The following is a 23,973-nucleotide window of genomic DNA, read 5'->3' on the forward strand; positions in this document are numbered from 1 at the left end:
AAAATAAAGTAGTTGTGATGCAAACCACCTTTTAAAGACTAGCCTGAGTGTCGGGCTAAGCAATTGATCTGAGATTAACTTGCAATTTAGCCTGGTGAGATTCAAATGCACATTGTTTTGCCATCCTAATCAATAGCTCTAACCACCAGTTTACATGCAGAACTGAAAAAGAACACAATTTGTAGTAAACCTAGATGAAGTCCTGCCACTGTGTAGGATGGAATTCAAAATTCCTGAGACCAGAATGATCACAGGAAAAAAAATGTCTCTGTGACAGATAAGGGTTCTTTTTTCTTTGAAGATGGTGGTGAGGGCTTCAGCTACAGGCCAGGTTAGGAACTGAACTGATGCAGTCCCTTTTTTGTAGTATGCTAACTACAGCATCTTAGATAAAAGTGAGTGGTTTCGCTGGTAACACAACTTTTGCATTAAATAAAATACCTATGGAGAGCTAAGTCTACAAAATAAATGAGCTAAATCTACTCAGGTCTTTGAGATGTCTTGATGTCTATATTCCTACTACCATGAGGAATCACTGACTTTGGCACTAGGAGACCCTTTCACTCTGGAGTTTTCAGATATGCCTCTATGTGTAGTGCATCCTATGCTTCTCAGCATCTGGGCTGTCCAGTTTGCAATTCTGAGGCTAACAATCACCATGAACTGAAACAGTAGATTCTGATCACAGAGGTGAACAGCCTAAAATGCCTTGGTTCTTTATTAGGTCTGTTTTAGAAACAACTCATGGAAAGCCTTAAATGTAGGTCTGTTGTTCTATATTGATATGTACACTGGAAAAGATGAGCAGTAACATCTGGAGCCCATGCTTTACCCACTTAGTGAGTTATAGTAACCCAGGGTGGAGGTCACAGACAAATGGTTTATCAGGATTGTTACAAAGGTGGAAGAGACACAGAGACGTATTAAAAAAGCAATCCAACATTTATGTGCCAAAGTGCCACCTGGGATGAATTTAGACCTGTGGGTCCAGGTGAGCAGTCTCCACAAAATCCTTCTTTACTTGTATGTGACTAAGAATCCTGAGACATCACATGTTCTTGCTAGTAAAATTTCTTAGGCATGTAAAGTGCTGCTGCTCTGCTTTCTTGGGCTGGCATCATTTTGACTGTGTGGCACATTTTAACACCTGATCTTTGGCTTCACAAAAAAGGGACACGTTGCCCTTAAGATCAAGGTCTAAGCCAGTAGCTATGTGATGAGCATGCATCACTTACATTGGCAGCATGAGTTCAACACGTAATAAAACAATTGAGATTGCATCCCTTCAAAGACATGGCAAGAACTGTAAGTAATATGATTATGCTTCTGCTTTCCAGCAATTCTGAACTTCTAAATCTTTATGCTTATATTGAGTGACTCATCACTAGACGTGCCTGCTTTTTTAGTCCCTATCAATGTCTCCCACTAAGTTTGCTATCACTTCACCCCAAATTAACCATCTGGCTGCACAAAGCTTAGATGCAGGTGTTCGGCTTATGTGAGCAGGTGTTCCTATTACTACGTCATTATAAAAGTTTTATATATATATACACATATATATATAAATGTGTGTATATGTGTATATGTGTATATATATAAATGTATCAAGAAGAAGCAAGAGACTGCTGAGTATCAGGAGCCCAGCAAAGACTGTTGGACGTGCTATCTCCCGATCTGTTTTTCTAATGATCCTCCTTAGATGCTGAAAGGGAGACAGCATAAACTCTGAGAGCCCTCATAAGGAGAGGAGTACTTATTGACTCTTCTCTCTGAGTCTTATCAGAGACAAATTAGATATACCAAATATTTAATTCTATGCTTTGGAGAAATTCTTCTGTAGCTCATTCTATCAAAGTCATTGCAGAGACCTTGCAGAACAACGTGGAGATTGTCTTACTTATGCCAGAGCCGTGGATTGTGGAAACCAGAGTTCCCACTGCAGTCTTCGGTCTGTACCGTAGTCCAGACCTTTGAAGGTTCAACAGCTGGCCAATGCTGTACTGCTGGAATTTTCTTTAATACTTTCACAGCAGTTTTTTCTGTGTTGGCAATAGCTGGAAAATCAAGTATTGGCTTTTTTAGTTGGTCAAGATATTATGTTGTTCTAAAGGCGTGTCTGGTGTGCTTTTTTGGAGGAGAAGTTGACCAGTTCCATTAGTAGCGGGCATAACTGTTCCTCAGTGCCTTTCACAAGATGGCAATGACATGGATCCCATACTTGGATAGTGCTAATGTCTTCCAGCAGCAGCTTGCTTTGTAGTTTGAACTTTTATGTATTAGGGCAACTTGGCTCTTGACCAGCACTTTAATGTTTCATTTTCATGTATAACCAGAGTTTATGGAAATAAGAAGTGAATATTCTGGTCTTGTGAATAAGTCCAGAGAGGCTTTGGCTAATTTTCCTTTCTTAATAGCATCATTTGAGTTCATAAAACTTTTATTATTGTAATAAGGAGTCGCAAAATGAGGACTGCAAGTCTGCGAGGAAAAATTCCTATGCTCGGGATCAGTGCTGTTGAAATGAAATAATACTTGTCCAAAGAGTTAGTGTAAATGTATAAGATCTGCCTATTTTTAACCAGAGTTCTTTTTAAGGAGTAGAAATGTTGTTTAGTTACTGTGATACCTGAAAATGAGTTTTCTCTGCCACTGAATTTTTGTATGATTTCTCAGATAGACTTAAGTTCTCTTCATTGATCGTGAAATGTCTAGCAAACTGACTAAACAGAAGAATCAGTCTGGAGAAGTGAACGAATGACATTTACTTTACGGTTCTTGACTTGCTGATCAATGCCTTTCTTATGTTATGTTGTATTTTTTAAGATTATTTTTCTCTATGGTTCTGCTCTAATGCAGTTTTGATTTTCATTGCTGCAATAACACAGCAGGCAGAAGGACTACAGCCAAAGTCAACTTAGTCCTTTAAAACATATGTCAAAGAGATGATATGTTTGTTAAGGAATTGTCATGTACCCTCTCGGTTAAATGCATTTGTGATTTTGCAATATGTGGTGTTAAAGCTGAAATAAAATCTGTCTCAGTGTTTATTGAAACTGATATGCTCATGTATTACTCCAGATTCAGCAGCTCTGACTAACTGGCTCACACATACAGCATTAGCAAATATAAGCTGTCTCTCTGACATGTACGCCTGTGTTGACTTTGTTACCTCGTAATCCATTTGGAGTGCATTTTCTTAGGATTACCTTTTTATCAGTTGTTCCTGTGTGCTTTTATAGCTGACAAATCTCTTCTAAGTTACTAGGGAAACATTTCTTCCCTCCATTAACTAAACATTAAAAGCTACAGCCAGGAACGGAGGTAGGAGTCGAAAAATTCAATGAGGCATTGTCTAACTTCCGATGTTCCATCGCAAAGTAGAAATCTGTGCCCTGTACTTGATGTCTAAGACTCCCTACACACTTCACGGGAGGATGAATGACTGCAGTATGTGGCCTGAAACATCAGCATGTTGAGCAGGGAGCTTTCTTGCAAAAGTCAACTGTAAAATTCCCTACCCCATGCTACCATTGAAGAGCCTCAACATAGGCTACAGTTGGTTTTCTTGACTAGCTTGAATCCAACAGTTAGCATTTTCCCTGGTGGAAAGACACCCAGAGTAATTTATTTTGAAAGAACTGAATGGAGTTCGCTCTCTTAAGGCACCATCTCGGGGATGATGTTTGTGCTGTTTCCATCCATCTTCAGCTTGATCTGACTTCTAGCTCAGAGTAGCAGCATGCAATTCCCATAACAGCCTGAAAAGGTTGAATCCATGCCTGTGTCTCCAAGCAGCCCATTCTGTGAGATGGCTGAACAAAATTGTCCTTTTGAAGAATTCAGGACTTACTGCAGCAAGACAGGAGAAGCGGAGACTTCAGACCCATGTAGCTTCAAGACAAGGAACAGCTAGTCCTGTGTACTTTTCTCAAAAACTCCTTACATATTTAATATGAAACAATCTTTAGATAAACCTCATAAAAAATATTGGAAGAAAAAAAAATGGGGAAGCCAGTATGTGCTCTTTCAGATGAGAGAGCTGTAAGGCTAAAATTTATGCCTTCTCCCTCTGGCCCAATCTTCATTTCTTCACTCTGCAATGTCCTAGTTCCAAAGGAGGGGGGATGAACTTTACCCAAAAATACCTACGTTATGGGAATACTAAGTTGTCAATGAGGCTTAATTTTCCTCAGCTGGGATTTAGCTGCCGATGTCTCACTTCAGAGGAGAAGATGCTAATGATTAGGCCATTACAAAGCTACAACTGCTTCTTCCATCACAAAACTGTCATGAAGCAATTGCAGTCAAATCATGGTGACCTAAACATAGATAATCCCAGCAGAAATTCCTTTATTTAATACTTAACAACTAGATACAATTGACAAAATACAGCATCACTAGGGAATACAAATCAAAAGAACACATTTGACATGTATGAATAGAGCCTGTAAAATTACAGAAGCAACACAATAGCCACTGAATATCTTGCAGTCTGTCAGAATAACTCATTTATTTACCCTTTGCTTCAAATACATTTTATATAATTGTGTGTGTGTGCATGAGTGTGTGTCTATAAGCACATATCTGAGAATTCCTAACATCTAAATATAATATGAAAACAAAAGGTTTATAGGACAGAAAGTTACAAGAGATGTTTTTATGATTGAGGCTTAGTTAAATCTGAATATAAAAGGATCTCTTCAATTTGGTGACACAGAGGGTTCAGCATTGCATCATTGTTTTTTGAAGTCAGACTGAAAACCAACACAGGATTCACATCATGGGTATATTATATAAAAAAATATGTTTTTATCCAACGCTGATAAGAATATATTCTCAAAGAATATTTTCTGTTTTCCTTTTCACAGTTTTAAGATGAGGATTATTAATATACTTCTTTCAAAACACCTACATGGTGGGAGGTAACCTAAATGATTCAAATGGCTGTATTGACAAAGGAGATGGGTTGAATTAATAAGCTAACTAGCTTTCAATTTTTCTGTTGTACTTTTGTCCAAAGGCTGATTTAGTGATGAGATAGCATTTGATTGCAAAATGAGAAGGAATTTTTGGTTTTATGCAGATCCTAAAGAAAGGGAAAATGCATATTGTAATTGTCAAAAAATTCTACAACTCTCCTCAGCAGAATTACACACCTAAATCACTTCACTAGCTACTAAAGCGCCAAGTGAAAGTCACATTAAAGAGTACAGACTCCTGCTCTTCTTCTCATATCATACATTTCTAGCCTATAGATGTAAATCATTCATGGTTAAAACTGGAGCTGGTTCAGTGGAACCAGTTTTTAATTCCCGATACTGTTCAATATCTGAGTTATATTTAGTGGGAATTCAACCAAATTCAAATTAATCAAATTAAAAATAAAATTAATTCATCAGATGCTAGCATAAGGATACAATACATACCATACTCATGGTGACAGTTATATAAGAAATGCCAGTCCATTTTCTTGTGCTAACCAGAACCAGATCATTACATAGATATAACAAAGAAAAACATTGCTTGTAAACAGATGTATAAATCTAGCAAAATGACTCAGCTACGGGGAGAAATCCAGAATTCATAGCTAGAAAGAGGGATCCAGAGTGGTGTGTTAGGGACCATGACTCCCAGTGCAGTGCATGGGGAGATTTAGGCACTTTGGATGTTGCCTAGAGACAATGAATAGGAAACACAGATGATGAGATGGTTCTTAACTTCTCTCTTGAGAATTAGGCACTTCACTTCAGCCCCAAGCAAGTGGCTCTCTCCTAGGGCATTCAAGCCACAAAATGCTTTCTAAAATTACTGTATTTGAATTGGCAAGGATCACTCATTTCTTTTTGAAAGAGAAGAAAGAATAACCACTTTCTGCAACGACATACTGGAGTCAAAGCATTAGCTCAGACAGTCAGAGTTTACTTACTTAATTTTCATGCTGAAAATGGTTGTGATCCTGATCTCCTCCTACCCTCACAAAGAGCTCCACTATCAAACTACAGGCACCTACAGGTGCTGCCATGCCAAGGTGTCATTAGGGATTTGGGAATCTTGTGTGCAAAACCACCACATCTGTACTTTTTAACAACTCTTTAAAAGTGTTTCTGAGTGTATTTTTTTCCTTTTTGCTAGATGAGTTCCGATCAGATGCAAAGATTCATGCTGATACAGCATTTATACCATTGACATGTGCATCTAAAAATGTAGCAAATGTGCAGCTCAGGACAGATCTATTAACCTATGCAAATGAAAGAGAGTACGGTTCTACTCTTTTTTTAGCCTATGAAAGTTTTAATATGTGTTAATAAATATATTTTTTTTTATGTTCAACTACAAAATTCCATAATTTATAGTAGGTTTTCTAATATACATATTTTATTATCGCATATGCACAACAGGCTGGCTTTCAAGAATGGCCTTAAAAAGCATAAGCAACAGAGTAGTTCATCTGCGACTTTTATAATGGACCATAAATGTTTCAGAACAATGGTCTGGCGAGGGACGTCTTGACTCATGTTTTGTTCTGCAGGCTCTGAAAACAAAGAATGTGCATGTATTTAGTAATAAACTACACAGCTTTTGGTTTGAACTTTGGCTTAATTGAAATCAGTGGCAAAATTCCCCGCTTTTTATGATGAACACTGTGGTATAAAATAATTCCCTTCTCTGTTATTAATATACTGTTCTTTCTTCCATCCCCTGTATTCTTTAAATCTGAGTTTTATTTATATGCTGATATTCCTGTAACTGCAAACCTAAAGAGAAAGCCTCTGTTCCCATATATCCTTGACTTGCCTTTTGCATTTTTCTGCACGATTCTTCTTTGATCTGCCTCTGAATTTAATAATGAAATTTGACTCAGTATCCCTCACACTATATATAGCTCCTGCTACATCATGTTCTGTTACCTATCATCTGACAGTGTAATTCTTGAAATCTGGCCATTTAATTTGGTCTAAGAAAATGTATCATTTCAGAAAAGGCCAAGTTCATTTGACTAAGTGAATGCACATTTCTGTTTTCTTACCAAGCACTGGGCAGTTTCTCATACTGTGTGTGTGGGAATGTTTACAGAATCCTATCAACAAAAATGGCATTTGGCAAGAATATTAACTACAATAGCAGCATTCACGGTTCGGTTTCTAAATATGTTATAAAGCTGAATATTCTCATTTCCTTTCTGCATTACCTCTGCCTGCTACAGGGCTAGGAAGGTAGCCTCGCAGAATTTTTGAATTCAGATTTCACCTTCCCCTGCCATGGGACAGGAAATGAAACCTCCTGAAGCCTGGGATCTCTGCATGAATGGAGGGCATTGTAGATAGGCATCGTATTTCATTCCTTCCTGCTGACTACTGCTATGTCAGTTCTTTCCAACTCTGGGGCATGCTGGACTGTTTTTAAAGACAATTGCAGTGCCAACCTTTTAACTAAGTCAAAACATTTTATTTTCTGCCTTTCCAATTTTCAAGAACCAGTGATTAATATACCTGTCAAATTACCTGATCTTTAGGAGAGTCAGTAAGACTATTCCTAGGATGAGAACTATGCAGGAGGAATAGGCGATTATGTAGACTGTTTCACCTGTAAGGAAAAAACAGAAAGCAGACATGAAGCATTTACTTGTTCAGTTGAGATCTGAATTGGAATGCATAGATATGTGTGCTAAATTAGCTATCAATTCTGAGGTCAGTAACTAAAAGGAGGAAAAAGACCTGGATGGTATGAATCATAGAATCATAGAATCACCAGGTTGGAAAAGACCCATCGGATCATCAAGTCCAACCATTCCTATCAAACACTAAACCATGCCCCTCAGCACCTCATCCACCCGTCCCTTAAAGACCTCCAGGGAAGGTGACTCAACCACCTCCCTGGGCAGCCTCTGCCAGTGCCCAATGACCAAGTGGTGCAAAATAATTTTCAGACTCCTTTTAGTAAATACCAGCTCCAATAGCACTTCATATATATAGCACTACCTTTTATGTTACTTCGGGGCAGCAGCTTGTTACTCTGATTTGTGTTTTGGAGTATTCTCCCCATTGATTTTAAGGTGTTAATTTTATTCTGTGTATCAGATGAGACCTGGTCCTTACTTACCTGCTAGATCTCTTTTCCTTTTTCACATATTACCATAACTGCAGCGTGCAGCAAGATTTGATCTAGAAGTAAATTAATGTAAAGTGGAATCTACCACTGTGTCTCTGAGCCCTATGCCCAAGGAGTTTCCTCTTTCTCTTAGGTTTCTCACCAAAAATTCATTTTGGCAGCTTATGTGCTAAAAATTCCAACTGTTGAAAAACTGGAGGTTGTTTCAACTTCTGTTTTCTAAATGAGGAAAAACATATTTTTTCTGAAGAAGTGAATCCATCCATTTCAGTCAAATATTCTGAAGGAAAAGTTTCAGTTGAGAATGTAACATTAGCCCTGAACCTGGGATGGACAGGTTAGATGACTTGACAAGGAGACTCAAGACCCACAAGCATAAAATATGAGTCCTTTCTGCTACTTTCCTGTTGCACCGATTCTGTCATATTTATACAATTAAATACATTTTGTTTATATAGGAATTCAAATGCAGAGGACCTGAGATGTTCCCAAGCTGCTTCACCTCAGTGAAACATTCACCAAGGAAGAGATGGGAGTCCTGGTCCTGTCACTGGGCCACTTACCTGGGCTGTGAAAAGTTCAAATTCTGGTCTCTGTAACAGTTTTTACATGTTGTGGTTGTATGTTTGTGCATGTGCACATACAGACTCTAGATGAGACATTTCTGTATACACTACATTTATGCAACAGACACAGTTTATAGTGTAATACAAACACAGGCAGTATGGATAGTGGAGCATCTCCAGTAAGAGAGAGCAGATATATGTTCTACAATGGGGCAAGCAATGAGCAGGACATTGGACCTGCTTGGTTTTTATTGCAGAATGATGCTCACTTTTCCTCAAAAAGCTATCCGAGAATCAAGTTTTCCAATAAAAGAACAACGAAAGCGATAAATGAACCATCACAAGCTGTACAGAATGAATATCAAAATACAGCAAGAAACTGAAAAATATTTAATGTGGAGAATTTTTGAAAAGAGGCAAGGTCTATCTTAGTCTCAGTGCAGGGTCCCACACCAGGGCTGGGGCAATCCACAATTTCAATACAGAATGGAGGATGACGTGCTTGAGAGCAGCCCTGTGGAGAAGGACTTGGGGGTGCTGGTTGATGAGAATCATAGAATCACAGAATCACTAGGTTGGAAAGGACCTACTGGATCATCGAGTCCAACCATTCTTATCAATCACTAAACCATGCCCCTCAGCACCTCATCCGCCCATCTTTTAAATACCCCCAGGGAAGGTGACTCAACCACCTCCTCAACATGAGCAGCTAATACCATCATACATTAAAACACACATCAGCAGTTGCCCTTCCTCTCAAGTTACAGCATTTCTTTGAGATGGTGAGTTTTAGGAAAAGAATAATTTTTAGGCTTTTTTTTTTTTTTTTGCATTTTCTGTATCTTAATTATTCACCTAGTCATTTTTTTCTTAAACTTTCTGCAACTGCAGGAGTAGTTGTAGGGGAAAACATTTTCTACTTTTTTGAAGTGGAAAGTAAGGTTTACCAATATTTAAGGCAAATGGAAGTTTTTAAAGTACATCACTTTCAACAAGACTAGGAAAATTATTAGGAGCAATAGGTGGTTAAATGGATGGTTAAGAATGGGCTAATATAATCTAACCAAAAAATTACAATATTTTTTTTAAGAAGTTGGAAAATATGTTTCATTTTAATAAAAGCACACTGAAATGGTCAATGAAATAAAAATGTCCTACTTTTTGTTGAAATCTTATAAAATGCTATGTATTTGTTGAAATATTACAAAATGTTATGTTTTCGTTCAAGTAATTTTGAGAGCTGCCCTGCAGAGAAGGACTTGGGGGTGCTGGTCGATGAGAAGTTTGACATGAGCTGGGAATGTGCGCTCACAGCCCAGAAGGCCAAGCGTGTCCTGGGCTGCATCAAAAGCAGTGTGGACAGCAGGTCGAGGGAAGTGATTCTGCCCCTCTATTCCTCTCTTGTGATGCCTCATCTGGAGTATTGTGTGCAGTTCTGGACTCTTCAACATAAGAAGGAAATGAAGCTGTTGGAACAGGTCCGGAGGAGGCTACAAAGATGACCCTGTGTTCAGTTCTGAGCCCCTCACCATAAGAAGGATGTTGAGGCTCTGGAGCGAGTCCAGAGAAGAGCAACAAAGCTGGTGAAGGGGCTGGAGATCAAGTCTTAAGAGGAGCGGCTGAGAGAGCTGGGGTTGTTTAGCTTTGAGAAGAGGAGGCTGAGGGGAGACCTCATTGCTCTCTACAACTACCTGAAAGGAGGTTGTGGAGAGGAGGAGGCTGGCCTCTTCTCCCAAGTGACAGGGGACAGGACAAGAGGGAATGGCCTCAAGCTCCACCAGGGGTGGTTCAGGCTGGAAATCAGAAAAAATTTTTTCATGGAATGGGTCATTGGGCACTGGCAGAGGTTGCCCAGGGAGGCGGTTGAGTCACCATCCCTGGAAGTGTTTAAAAGATGGGTGGCTGAAGTGCTGAGGGACATGGTTTAGTGATTGATAGGAATGGTTGGACTCGATGATCCGGTGGGTCTTTTCCAACCTAGTGATTCTGAGATTCTGTGAAATGACTGAGGTGCAGAAGAAAAAACCTAGTTTGGGTTCTCTGACCAGATGGAGAAAGCGCTACAAATATCTGCATGTAGTGAGAAAGACACACACACAGCGTCTAAAGACTTATAATAGGAAGTGACTAAAATATGAGATGCCTCCAGCTTGGTCCTGCAGAGAGTCAATCAAGACAAGGGGAGAGCAGTCATTTCCACTACAAGGGGAAGGGCTGCAAGGCTCTGGGTGGGCTGTTCCACCCTTGGAGGTGATCTGTAGTCATGAAACACTCGTGGACCTTCTCACTTTATGCAGGTCTATAGCAGGGACACTGTGGCTGCATTGCCCTTCCTAGGATGGGCTGCAAAACTGAGGGACACAACCACTGGGGCTGCAGATACCAGTGAAGCACTATCTGGCGCTGACTGCATAGAACATTTCCAGTCATGAAGTTTGGCCAAGAATAGCAGAGGGCTCAGCAGCTGGAATAGTTAGTGGGATTACCCTCTTATGTAAATCTACTTGCTTATGTATACCTAGTGAAATGGCTATGAATATTCATCGTGTAGATTAATTCCGGCTGGTGCTGAGAGGTTTCTTGGCTACCCACAGCGTGTCACAGGCTTTTTTTTTACATTTATAAAACAATCAGATGGACAATATTTCATACCTCACAAATTAAAGTTGCTGGAGCTGAACTAATCTCAGTTCCCACAGCAGCTGGTATAATTATAGATGAACCCTGCCAATTACTTGTTTATCTAGATTCTCAGCACAGCAACACTCCTCACTAGGAAATTTATGATAACTCTGCAGTTTAAGATGAAATAAGATTAATTTCAACAGTTTTGGGTCAAGCCCAATTTTATTGTATCTCACAAGAACAAGATAAGAGTTCTGTATTTCTAGCTTTGTCTTCCAGCCAAAAAATACTTTAGCTCCGAACCTCTATGCTGATGAAAGTAAATGCTTATCTCTTCACAGATGAATAATTTTTCAAATTAAAGCGTGGGAAGCAATCTTTTAAATTATGTGTATCTGTAAAATCATGGAGATGACTTTCATAAGATAAAGTCGAAACCAGACTAGAAGTGTATAAGCAGGTAGGCAATAACAGCCTTCTTGACGTTTGGAGAATTTTCATCTGATTTATCACTTTTTGATATTTCCAAAATTACATAAAATTCTGCATAAAATTACAGCAAAAGTCTGATTAACTTGTATATAGTTAGGGCTCTGCCCACATCACGTCCTGTTAACAGGGTTTTATCAGCCCACAGACAAATGGGTTGTCCTACAACCCTGTTAAAGGAAATGAGGAGATATGATAAATATATCTGTGTAGGATTAGATATTATCGATAGCTGATTGTGATAAATAGAGTATTGTATTAAGAATATAATAAGAACAGGTGTTGGAAATTAATCTTTATGAAAACTGCAAGAACACTGCTCAGTTGCCCTATGTACATCCCCTTCTGTGGCTGGTTTAAAACCCAGTCCAGCTGAATCAACAACTTCTGTAAGAAATGTCAGACTTAGAACATAGCCATTAGATTTGATCATAACTAATGATAAAAAGGTCACCTATTTTTGAGTAAATAGACTCAAAGGCATAGACTAGGTATGAGTATAAGTTAATGGATCAACGTGAGTTTTCTCTTTAAAGTTTAAAGGTAAATAGATGTGTCTCAAGAGAGAAGATAAGTGACTTCTATGACTGGAAAAGGGACATGACTCGTGGAAGCATCACTTCTGAGGGGAACCGAAACGAGGCAGAGGAGATGAATTATCAAAGTGGACTTTTGGGTTAATGAAGAATAAAGAACTACAAGCACATGGAAAAACACCAAGACATGGTTGGACTCGATGATCCAGTGGGTCTCTTCCAACCTGGTTATTCTATGATTCTATGATTCTATGATTCTATGAAAGAAGATACCTATTTTATGATGCTATGTTAAGATACATATGTATATGTGATGATTTTGTATGGGCTTCTGCCACTCACTAAGCTGATGGCCCAACTCTGAGTTGTGAATAAAGCAAGCCTAGAGTTACCCACTACCTGGTGAAAATCCTTTAACAACCTCCCTGGGTATGTGGATAAGTGTAAATCCAGGCAGTATTTTTAAACAGTCCTGTTACCACACCAAAAGCTGGAATAATATTCTTCCAACTGAACAGGGTTATACTTATTTACAAATATGAATATATGTCTAAATTTATTATTTATTATGGAAGACTCCTTTTTATTAAACCTAATCTTATCCAATGCCACTGAATAGAATAGAGAAATCTGCTGGTTTTTGAACAGTGTTTTTTTGAATCATAAAATTAAGAAACAGTTGAAGAAAAACAGTTTCTTCTGAGCATGTTCATCTATAGAAGGTCTTTAGTTTGAATTGGTGAAATACATCCTTGTAGCTTTTAATGACAAGATAACTAAGGAATTTATCTGATATTTTGATGCAGGGATGAGACATTAGTAAATTGTATATCCTGCAAAAAAACTCCAAGAAGCAAACATCTTCAAATATCTTCATGCACACAAAAAGCTGGATTTGCCAACTTAAGCATTTTGCCTCTGCACCCTGGAATTCTTCTTGGGATTTGATATCAGTAAAGATAAATATTCTGTAAAGACAATAACTCCCTTTGCAGCCTGAGTAATGCACATTTACTAGCTGATGAATCTAGGATACCAGGTTAGATTTTTGGCAGTGGGATTTATGTTACAATTTGCAATATGGTTTTTATCATCAGGTAGATATCCACAATCAGATTCTTCTCCTTGACCTGACTTCCTATGAGATATTTATGGCTTAGAGGGTTCCCAGCTAGCGTACATGACAGCTCCAATATAAGGAATATTTTATTGTATATCTTAGGCTGGTCAGCATTCTTTTTATTTTTCTAAGGCCATCCAAAATTCTGTTAAGAGTTCAAGGACAGGTTTTTGGAAAGTATTCAAACTTCAATGGGAACAGAATTAACTGGGTGCAGGCTGCTTTTTGCAAATGCTTATCTGAATCTCTGAAGAAATGTATAACACATTTTACCCACTGAAAGGGTCTGAAGTAAGAACTAGTCACAGGGGTAAAATATCTCACATTTTACATTTTCTTACTTTGAGCAGGATTTCTTGCACTGTAACTTACATTATTTAATCACTTGAGTATCATTCCAGCTAAAGATTCAGGCTCCCCCTGTTGTTGCCAAAGAGAAGCCAACACTTCCAGCAAAGACAGGCTACAAAACAGGAATTAATCTTCCTCTGAGGGTCCCTGAATTTCTTTTCTGGCTACACAGAGCACTTGGATGACATGCTAAAATTACTTAATCTCATTCTCATGAATCTGTTTTTATACTTCCTAGATTGCCCACGTCAGCAAAATCGGAAGGAGGGAGATGATGGAAGTCCCTTCATTTTGTACTGTTGAATTTTAAAGGTGTTCAGAGTGAACAGTTCTGGGAACTAATTCATAGCAATATCTGGAGTATTGTAATCTGCATCACATGAGATAGAACAGGTCATTCTCATCATAGTCAATATTTGTGCATTAAGCTCTTTAGTGTTGTCACTCAGTAACTGGGTCCTTGAAAACTAATTATGAAATTAATATTATTTCAGCCATGAGAAAATTTGTATACTAATTTAATATCTTTTAACTTTATGTCACTTAATTGCTTACTGTATATGCATGGAAATAAAACCAGATGCATCTCTTCAAGCCCATGGAGTAGCAGGATCTGCAATTTTGTGCCCTTCTGTTGCATGAGAAGGTAGAATCTGATGGAGTGTAACACAAGCCCCTTCTCAGCCCACTTACTGTGGCTTCCTAATTTTGTTGATGTAACGACTATGGCACAAAAAGTCAAGAGAGATGGGACAGAAGTAGGAGTGACATCAAAGCTAACAATTTATATTATACATTATGAAAACTACTCTCTAATGACTGTATGGAGAGTGAGGCTCTGGCGAGCTTAAGAGCTTAATTTTCCACAATTATAATACAGGGATTGTGAGACATCTATTTCGAAACCACTTATCAGAGAAATTGGTTCAGTCTCATTATCTTTATTTTGTGGTTATACAAGCTAAGCCAAACAGATAGATTTTTCCACATCATGTTGAATGGGGGAGCAACAGGTAGAGCTCGCTATCTTGAACCCACCCAAGGGACTCAATCTTTAGTCTTCCCTAACATACATGAGGGAAATTTCAGGAGTCCTTCTATTACAATCACGGAGTAGTTTATTCAAACTCACCATTAATTGAAGAAGAATGCAGCTGTGCTCTGGAAAGCTTTTCTCCTGGCATTTCTGTATTTACCCAATGAAAGCCTTTCTTCTTAACGGTAATTTGACCTGGATATTGGAAAGAAAATATCCATTCAAAATTTTACTTCAAAATAATAATTTAAGTGAATATTGCTGTTAAGTGTTTTGATAAGAGTCACAGAATTTATAACGGCACCTAATTAAAAGTATTGCTTACTGATGCTCGATGACCAAAGTGAATGAGTGAATTGAGAGTTCTTTCGTTGACATCTTAGATAAACCTCCCCTGTACGGGGAGTAAGTGTCTTACGGGGGTAAGTGTTTTTTGAAAATCTTCTCTGCCTCAAACCAGCTTAAATTCTCTTTTCAAATAAACTCTTTTAGCAATAGGCCCACCAAGAGCATTGGGCTCCCCAAACCAATATGGAACTGATGAGAAATGGGAAGTAGCTGGGCAGTCGTTTCCAAAAGGCACAGCTTATTCTCCAAATGGATTGCTAGATCACAATCAATCCTTTCACAAAGACCTGTCCTGTTAGTGGGTGTCATTTCATTAATGTATCGGAAAATACATGTTTTCTATTGAAATGGAAAATGAAAGGTTTACCTAAGTAGAACAGTTTACAGAACAAGAGGCTAAACCATACAAGACTGCGGATGGGCACTCACATAAAGTATGAGCTGAGAAATACTTATTCTCTAGAGGAATGAAAACAACATGACAAAGGCTCATGTTTGCAACCTGGAACGCTGTCTAAATGGCAATGAACTAAATAGCCTTGTAATGTATTTTTTCTGTGAGATCCGAAAGTACAACTCGGAGTGAAAATATTTTGGAAACTTGACTTTTTACTTTCTGTCACTGGTATTTTTTCCTTATTCCTGCTGTGACACTGATCCTACATTGGCCTTGATCCACACTGTGCTTCTGTCTCCTATAGCAGACAGTTACTCATAGTTCTTGCCTTTTACAGAGTCTGCAGCGAGCTTTAACCCTATAAGCACAGCCTCAAGAGCAAACAGTTGTAGCAAGGTGTTACCATACAAGAGTAAGAAGATGTGATGATATAAACACCACTTGTGGGGCTGTTCACACCAGTTTTAGAGGCAAAGATCCCTTCTGCTAGCCCTGGGTATATGCCTATTCAGAAAGACTTCAGTGTTAAAAATTATCTCCACTGTAAGAATGAAAGTTATCCACAGTTCACACCCAGGCCAGATAAATGAGTTTGCAGAAGCAATTGGTCTGCAATGGAGCATTCACTCCTCACCTCTGAACTGCCATTCAGATAATGGTATTTAACACTGTGATTTACAATCAAACCCATGACCATTTTTCTCTTCAGTTTAGCTGCATTACAAATAGACATCTAGAAAAAAACAAAAGCAAGATTCAAAAGACTCTGCAAAAGTTCTGTAGAGTAGATCCAATCCTGTGCTCAGATATAGACCCTGGATCCTCAAATTTGTTTTTGTTTAATTGTTAATAGCAGGAATTCATTGCACTACAGGAGCAAGCAAGCTTCTGTTCTTCAATCTCAATCAGGTTAGGGAAGTTTCCATCACAAAAAAAAAAAAGCTGTTTTTGTCCTGAGACTGCTTCAGGGAATGGCAAAAGCTCATGAGCAATTATTTGATTATTATGACATGAGGGTCATCTTTTTGCTTTGTAAATAAAGAGTAACTACCACAATGATGTGATCACTCATTTGGACCATTAAATGCAGCTCTAAAATATGTAAACAAATAAATAACATTCATCAGCAAAATCACCACCAGTAGTCTCAAATCTAAGAGTGTAATGGTATCACTTTTCCAGAGGAGCTGTTATGTGATTTTTTTAAACTTTTCTCAGAGTCTGAATTTTATTAGTGATTAACTAAGCTTAAGGGCAGTGTTTCAGCAACTTGATTTTAATTTCTGGGTAGACTTTGAATGACAAGCAAAAATTATACTCTGATCAGTGGCAGTGTTTTGGCCACTAAACAACAACAAAAAAAAGCTAATTCATTCAATGAAATGCATGCATACAATTAATAAATCTAGGCTGAGAAGATCTATAATTACATATAGAAGCTGATTGGCACAAGGTGTGATGCACTAGCAAATAGCTTGTCCTAAGAGGATTTATATAGCAAAATAGCTGGTGTGACAGATCAGAGATTTGAGGACAAAAGGGTACTTTTGTCTTCAACCTGGTTCATGGACCAAATGCCTGGGTTTAGCTGGAGCATTGCAAAGGCAGGCAGATGAACCTTCAGGTTCAGCTTTAGGCTGAAGGAGTCCAGGAACCACCCTGTGATATGGAACCACTGTGATGTGACTCACAGCACAAGTGGGGGAAGACAGGGGGTTTGCTTTGAAGGCACATTCTTGATTCAGATTAAAATGTTAATATTTGCTCCCATATTGCCATTCACTGCACTAATAATTCTCTCTCAAACAAAGATTTGGCAAGGAGAAAGTGCATACATTTAACCTGAGTAAACCACAGTGTTTTTACTGAAGGTCAAATCCCAAAGACTCCACTCACATCAGCTTTTTCTTTGAGAAGTCCTATTAAGATCATTGAAGTTATTTCCTGTGGAATGAAGTCTCTTGCTAAATGTGTGTATTCTATACTAATGTTTAGAATCCAAGAAGAAAAGAAAGAAAACCCCACTATAATAAGTCATATTATTTGTAAAAACAGTGAACCAAAGTACAACATTAAGCCAGTAGCAGGAAAGCTTTGGACTTTTTTAATCTGTAACTTTATTGATCTACTACTAATATAAAATATTTCCCCAAACCAGAGGAAAAATGTGTACATGCAATTTGTATATTTATTTGGATTTAAAAAAATGCAGATATAAATCTTGTTGAAATAAGTGGTAGCAAAGACATAGAAAAGATTTGATGTAAGTCAGCATTTTAATACTTTTAAAAAATAATTACTCTTTAAGGTTTTACATGTTACTCACGTAACTCCCTGAAGCAGGACTTGCTGTGAAGCATGTGGTGGAAGAGCTTGCACAAAGACTGCTCTGTGGGAAGTAAATTCTGGCAGGTGCACTCCATGCGCAGCATCGTGCCCCAGTTGCTAATGTAGGCGGCTTTGCAATCAGTGTTTGCAGAACAAGGCATGTCACCCTTGATTAAAGTCTCAAGACAAGCTTCATCATCATAGCATTTTTTTGTCACCTGTCTCCAACACTTTGACTGAAAAGTTGTGTATTTTTTTCTGGTGGGAAAAGAAAGAAAAAGAAAAAATATATGATGGTTTAAAAATTATTCTACAAAAAGACATTTAAAGATCATCATGAAAAGATAGTATATTCCCAAGATACCACTTCAGCCCTAGAAATTACAATATCCAGTGATAGCTGTCCTAAATTCTGCTCTGATTTGTACCTAACTGGTTTGAGTGAAATCTGCAGAATTGTAACTTGAGGAGAAACTTGGTTTTACTGAAAAAGTTTTTGAGAAAAACAACTGCACTTCTAATCAGCACCTGTGGAGATTTTCTCAGGGTCCAGCAAAAATCAGCTTGAATACCAACAGACTCAGATCCTCAGAAAAGAAATGCAGACAAAGGCATAAGACCAGACATCACAATGAAACCAAACCAGGTGCTGTTCTAGTTGGTCAGTTTGTTTGGCAGTGTGAAAGAAAAATGAATGTTCAACTTATTTTATAAAAAATAATCTACATACAAGGCAAACTCATCTTTCCCCCGAAGGCTAACACAATACAAAATGTCTAATGCTCAGGAGAAATTAGAAGTAATTCAGTTGACCTTAAAGATTAATTGATACTGGAGCTAAGTTGCAAGAATTAACTTGTTTCACAGCTCAATAATCTCAAATAATTTCAGTTTATTTGCTCTTAGGGTAGAATAAAGTTGGCCTTTAATACATTATGTATGACAATAGAAAACATGCATTAAAAGTTAGCTAAGAAATCTGTAGACATTAATTAGAAACAAATTTATCACTTACATTAAATGCTAGGGGACAATGAAAGTAAACTGTTCTGTATTGTGCATTAATATAGTAAAATATTTTCCCCTTAACTGTAAAATTAGGTTATTAATTTACTGTTGATATTGTGTAGCTGTTACAAATAAGTCACATGGAAAAGCATGGGCTGCTAGGACATTATTGTAAAAATTTTCATTACACAAGCAAGAGTTTCAAAGCAGATGCCACCTCTGTGCTAATGGAATTTTTTCTACTTACCTCCTGATTTATAGATACGGCTAGCCATAATTTACGGACTAATTTTACTAATTATATCCATTTATTGTCAGAGCCAGGAAACATTAATGTTCTCAAAATAATGGGTAATTCAGCAAGTCCCCATTATGATATTACGTGTGTACACATGCACATGCAAAGTTATATATTTGTAGTCCAATTCTTCTTGACATAAAAAGGGGCAATTCCTGCTGACGTCATTCTGAATAACCTGCACAGAACTGAAAGTGTCTCTTGGCCTCCTGGTTCGTTGACTGCAGGTTAATTTGAGCGCAGATTTGAGGTAAAATTCAGGTCTAACCCACAGGAGCATCTGTGATTACGCTGAAAACCAAGGTGGGCCAATTGACCATCCATAAATTGTGGCAATTGAGCAGAACTAAGAATATGGGCTAATCCTCTTGTGTGCTTTCTAAAATAAAATCAAATCTGTGAAGTACATTGTTCTTCATGAGTTTAGTTGTCTGTGCATGTTTCAGGGCAGCTTTTTTCAAGTACCAATATGATTGAGATTAAAAAGAAAAAACACAAGTTTTCTGAACAGGCCAAGATGGCTGTAGGGCTGTTGGGTACAAAGGGTCGGACTCTACAGTGGAAAAGGTAATTACTCTAACCAAACAAACTTTGTCTGGTCTGCTGCACAATTTGTGCAAACTGCTAGAGGGCAAAGGTGCAGATTGGCAGGCTTTATCTGAAGAAAGTGGTAATGATAATACACAATGGCATAGTTTGTCCAGTATAAATGGCATTAAGAGTCACTAAAGAGGCAGAAGCAAAGCCCACACTAGATTCTAGACCTTTCTGAAAATGAACCTTTTCAGTTTACTTGGGGAATTACTTGTGGAATTGCCACAGCTGATGCAGACATCTGTGAAGTCATCAGACACAAGTGATAATATAAAATAGATACAATGCAGAAAAAAATGCTATAGATGAGATATATGTCATATATATAAATTATTTGATCAAGTCCTTATTCACAGGCATGTTACTGAGCAGAATCTTTCTTCTACTCACCTGCACAATTCATTCTCTTCACACACCTGTATTACACTCAGACACGAAGGGGGTGGAACTGCAGTAACTGCACAGGGCTTGCCATGGAGAAGTTCTTTGGCTCTGTGGCAGGATTCATCAGACTGAGCACAATCACAAAAAGTCATCGTCTGGGCAACTTCAAAAGGCATGTTTTGATAGAAGAACCTTATGGCTGCTTGACATTCTTCCATGTTGCACTTCTTATTAAGAGAGCAAACCTTAAGGTACAGGGACAACTGTTTGTTACACACTTCATCTTCAACACACTCCTTGTTCACATCCAAACAGGTTCTGTTTCCTGTGTATCCTAAAAAGAATAACAGGGTTTCATTGAAATCACAATAAAGCCTTTTTCAAGCAATGACTGGTAGTCATCCTGCCTGTGGCATTCCCATTAGAACCAAGCTTGAGTACCCAAAACTCTTATCCAGCTCTTCCAGCATTACCTCTTTTAAGCCCACTGTGTGATCTTCATATTTCTGTTCCTCTGCTTGACCCTCATAAGCAGCCCTCCCACAAGTTTCTGCTACTGCCTCACAGATAAGTGAGGGAGAAGAAAGTGAAAACTGGCAAGATGGAATTTTCTTCAGAGTATGTGCCAGTTTCTGGGAGCTAGTGGCTACTGAAAACCTGAAGCTGCTGACATCTCCAGCAGGCAGACTTATGCTCGACTACATAATAAAAAATGGAGGAGAGAATACAAATGACTTTATTTCTACTCACCTGCTCAATTCTTTCTCTTCACACATGTGTATTACATTCAGACATGATGTGGGTGGAACTGGGAAGAGACCCTGCAGAGGGATCTAGACAAATTGGAGAGCTGGGCAATTGCCAGCCACATGAAGTTTAACGAGAGCAAGTCTCAGGTTTTGCACCTGGGACACAGCAACCCTGGATATACAGACTGGGGAGCGAAAGGCTGGAGAGCAGCCCTGCAGAAAGGGATCTGGGGGTTCTGGTTGATGGCAAGTTGAACATGAGCCAACAGTGTGCCCTGGCAGCCAAGAGGACCACCATGTGCTGGGGTGCATCAAGCACAGCATTGCTGGACAGTTGAGGGAGGTGATTGTTCCACTCTGCTACACACTGGGGTGACCCCACCTCGAGCACCGTGCGCAGTTTTGGGTGCTGCAGGATAAAAAGCATATTGAGCTACTGGAGAGTGACCAGAGGAGGCCACAAAGTAGGTGAAGGGTTTAGAGGGGAAGCCATACGAGGAGCAGCCGATGTCACTTGGTCTGCTCAGTGTGGAGAAGAGGAGACTGCTTTCTCATAAGGGAAGGAGGAGGAGCAGGTGTTGATCTTTTCTTGAGACCTGAGGGAATGGCAGGAAGATGTGCCAGGGGAGGTTTAGGTTGAATATTAGGAAAAGATTTGTCACAAAGAGGGTGGTGGAGCATTGGAACAGCTCCCCAGGGAAGCAGTCATGGCACCAAGCCTGACGATATTCAAGAAGCATTCAGACAATGCCTTAAGATACCTAGTATGAGTTTTGGGGCTGTCCTATGCAGGGACAGGAATTAGACTCAATGATTCTTGTGGGTCCCATCCAACTCAGGTCATTCTATGATTCTACAATTCTATGATTTCCATGCTAAAAACTAGTTAAAATATTTCTAGCTTATTCTATAAACCTTCCAAAAAGACCTAGGTAATTCTGATCCTACAATGCTTATGTGGTAAGATTTGCCTCTGTAACGTTAACAGGATCAAGACTGTTACCTGACATTTTTGGATTCTTAGCTATTCAGTAGCTCAACTAAAAATACGTTGGATCCATTGACTCCCTGCTTTTCAGTAATTTGAATGTAAATTATTCATTTTAATCTCAAGATACATTGTACACTATCTGAAAACAGCTAAAACTAGCTATTAGGATTCATAAATAAAAAGACTTACTTTGTTTGGAGAGAGCAGATAAACTCCATTGTAATTTTGTTTCCATACTAATGTTGTCTAGAACAAAAAAGAGAGAGGGTTACAGGCTTAAGTAATAAATCATGTCTTAGCTTAGTTCTTAAAATATTGGCTCTGTTATTGGAATAGTGCCAGCAGTGAAAATAAACAAGAATGAAACAAATTAGCTTGATAATACATGACCTGCCAGCTTTCTAACTAACTCTAAAAGAGTTAGATATATTCATTAGTTTTGGGGTGAAAGCGCAGTTTGTCAATGGCTGCTGATAACATTCTCTACATAATTGTAGATCCTGTGATCTCAAGAAGAGCTTTTAGAACAGCTCAGCACAGTATGAAGTCACATCTCCTGTGAATAAATAAAGGCCAGAGGCATCAGTGTGTTCATCAACACACCTGGTTTTCAAGCCCAAGTGCTTGTCATGATGTAAAGTCAAGGCAGGCAGACAATACTTGCTATTAGAAAATTGTTGTTATTGGATTTATATTGTTTCTAGTTATAGAGTAATACTAAAAGGCACTGATTTGTATCTGACTGTATCAAATTAACACATTGAAGGATGATAATATTTGCACTCAGGCTATAATTTTGTGATTGGATTATTCATTTGCATTTAAATAAGCCTCTTAAAACTATCCTGTTTCCAATTTTAAACTGCAAACTATTAAGAAAACCTTTTGCACAGACATGTACACAGTGTTGTATGTATGAAAGCATTCAGACTGCTGGAATACCACCAACCTGTGTCAGTGTCCTGATTTTTCTCGTCATCAACATAATCATCATCGTCGTCATCATCATCATCATTTTCACTAGCTGCTGAAGCTTGGCTCTCTTCAGAGTTTTGTAAACAAGGGTTGTTAAATATTCCCTTCCATATTTTAACACATCTCATTTGAAGTGGATCTGAGCACTTGCACTGCCCCAGCACTGTTTTCCTCAGTTCTTTCCACGCTGACAAACACTCTTGGTTCACCACTGGGAGCCTGCATTTTGCTGTATCTCCCTGGCATGCTCGTCGGAAGCTTTTATACACTAGAAAACAGTAAGGGTCCTCTTGACAGCGTTGTTTTGCAATACTGCAGTCATTCTCTAATTCTTCTAGGTGTCTTTGGTATTTGGGGTTTCTGTGTTGCCTAAAACTCAGTCTAGTGTCTGATCTTGAGGCAGTTTCCAAATATTCTGTACAAATAGTACAAACAGACATATAAATCAAAAGGAAGATGGAGCATCATCACTGGTGAGCTCAAAACAAACTCAGGAAAAGTAGAAGGGCCTTAATTCAATAAAATTAATGGAACAGCCCTAGTTTCATTCTGAGCTATATGTAAAAATGCAATAATTTCAGAGTCTTGCAGACTAATAATCTTCCTCATGCTTAACTGTGTCCTGGTGCCTGTATAATAATACAGTCTACTTTAACAATTCAGCTGTGAACAGTAATGCAAGAAACTCTCACTGAAATTGCTGCATAAAGGGATTCATCTCCCATAATTTTAACCACCTACAGATTGGCTATATCATGGATTATCATCTTAATGCAATGCCTAATTTGTGAAGAGAGAATATAATTTCCAGTAGATGGTTCATTCATTACCTAAAACAGTCATTTAAGACAGACAGGGAGAATTACTCCTGAAAGTATCTACCAAGACCAGTATATATTGTATGTAGTTGAAACTAGTGTCATTCCATACAAACTTTTTGCTATACTGCCAAGAAATGTAATCTCAATCAGTAAAAAAATATAAAATTGCTTAATTTTATTAGAAGACAAAGCAACTGTTCCAATGATATCAACATCAGGTTTTACATACCCACTCTTCTTCTTTGGGG

General features: G+C 38.3%; 1 protein-coding gene across 1 annotated transcript in view; it reads right to left on the reverse strand.

Moving 5' to 3' along the window:
* Nucleotides 1-6,161: 6,161 nt before the first annotated feature.
* The window catches only part of GFRAL (GDNF family receptor alpha like), a 33,488-nt gene continuing 15,676 nt past the window's right edge, over nt 6,162-23,973 (reverse strand). Inside the window, exons 5-11 of the mRNA XM_069850856.1 lie at nt 22,879-23,319; nt 22,119-22,175; nt 20,196-20,523; nt 17,904-18,163; nt 14,929-15,027; nt 7,503-7,584; nt 6,162-6,532 (exon numbers count right to left, since the gene is read on the reverse strand). Coding sequence (XP_069706957.1) covers nt 6,445-6,532; nt 7,503-7,584; nt 14,929-15,027; nt 17,904-18,163; nt 20,196-20,523; nt 22,119-22,175; nt 22,879-23,319 — 1,355 coding nt within the window. The 3' untranslated portion in view covers nt 6,162-6,444. The remainder of the gene's footprint in view (nt 6,533-7,502; nt 7,585-14,928; nt 15,028-17,903; nt 18,164-20,195; nt 20,524-22,118; nt 22,176-22,878; nt 23,320-23,973) is intronic.

This window comes from Phaenicophaeus curvirostris, chromosome 2 (assembly GCF_032191515.1).
Source record: "Phaenicophaeus curvirostris isolate KB17595 chromosome 2, BPBGC_Pcur_1.0, whole genome shotgun sequence".
NCBI classification, from domain to species: domain Eukaryota; kingdom Metazoa; phylum Chordata; class Aves; order Cuculiformes; family Cuculidae; genus Phaenicophaeus; species Phaenicophaeus curvirostris.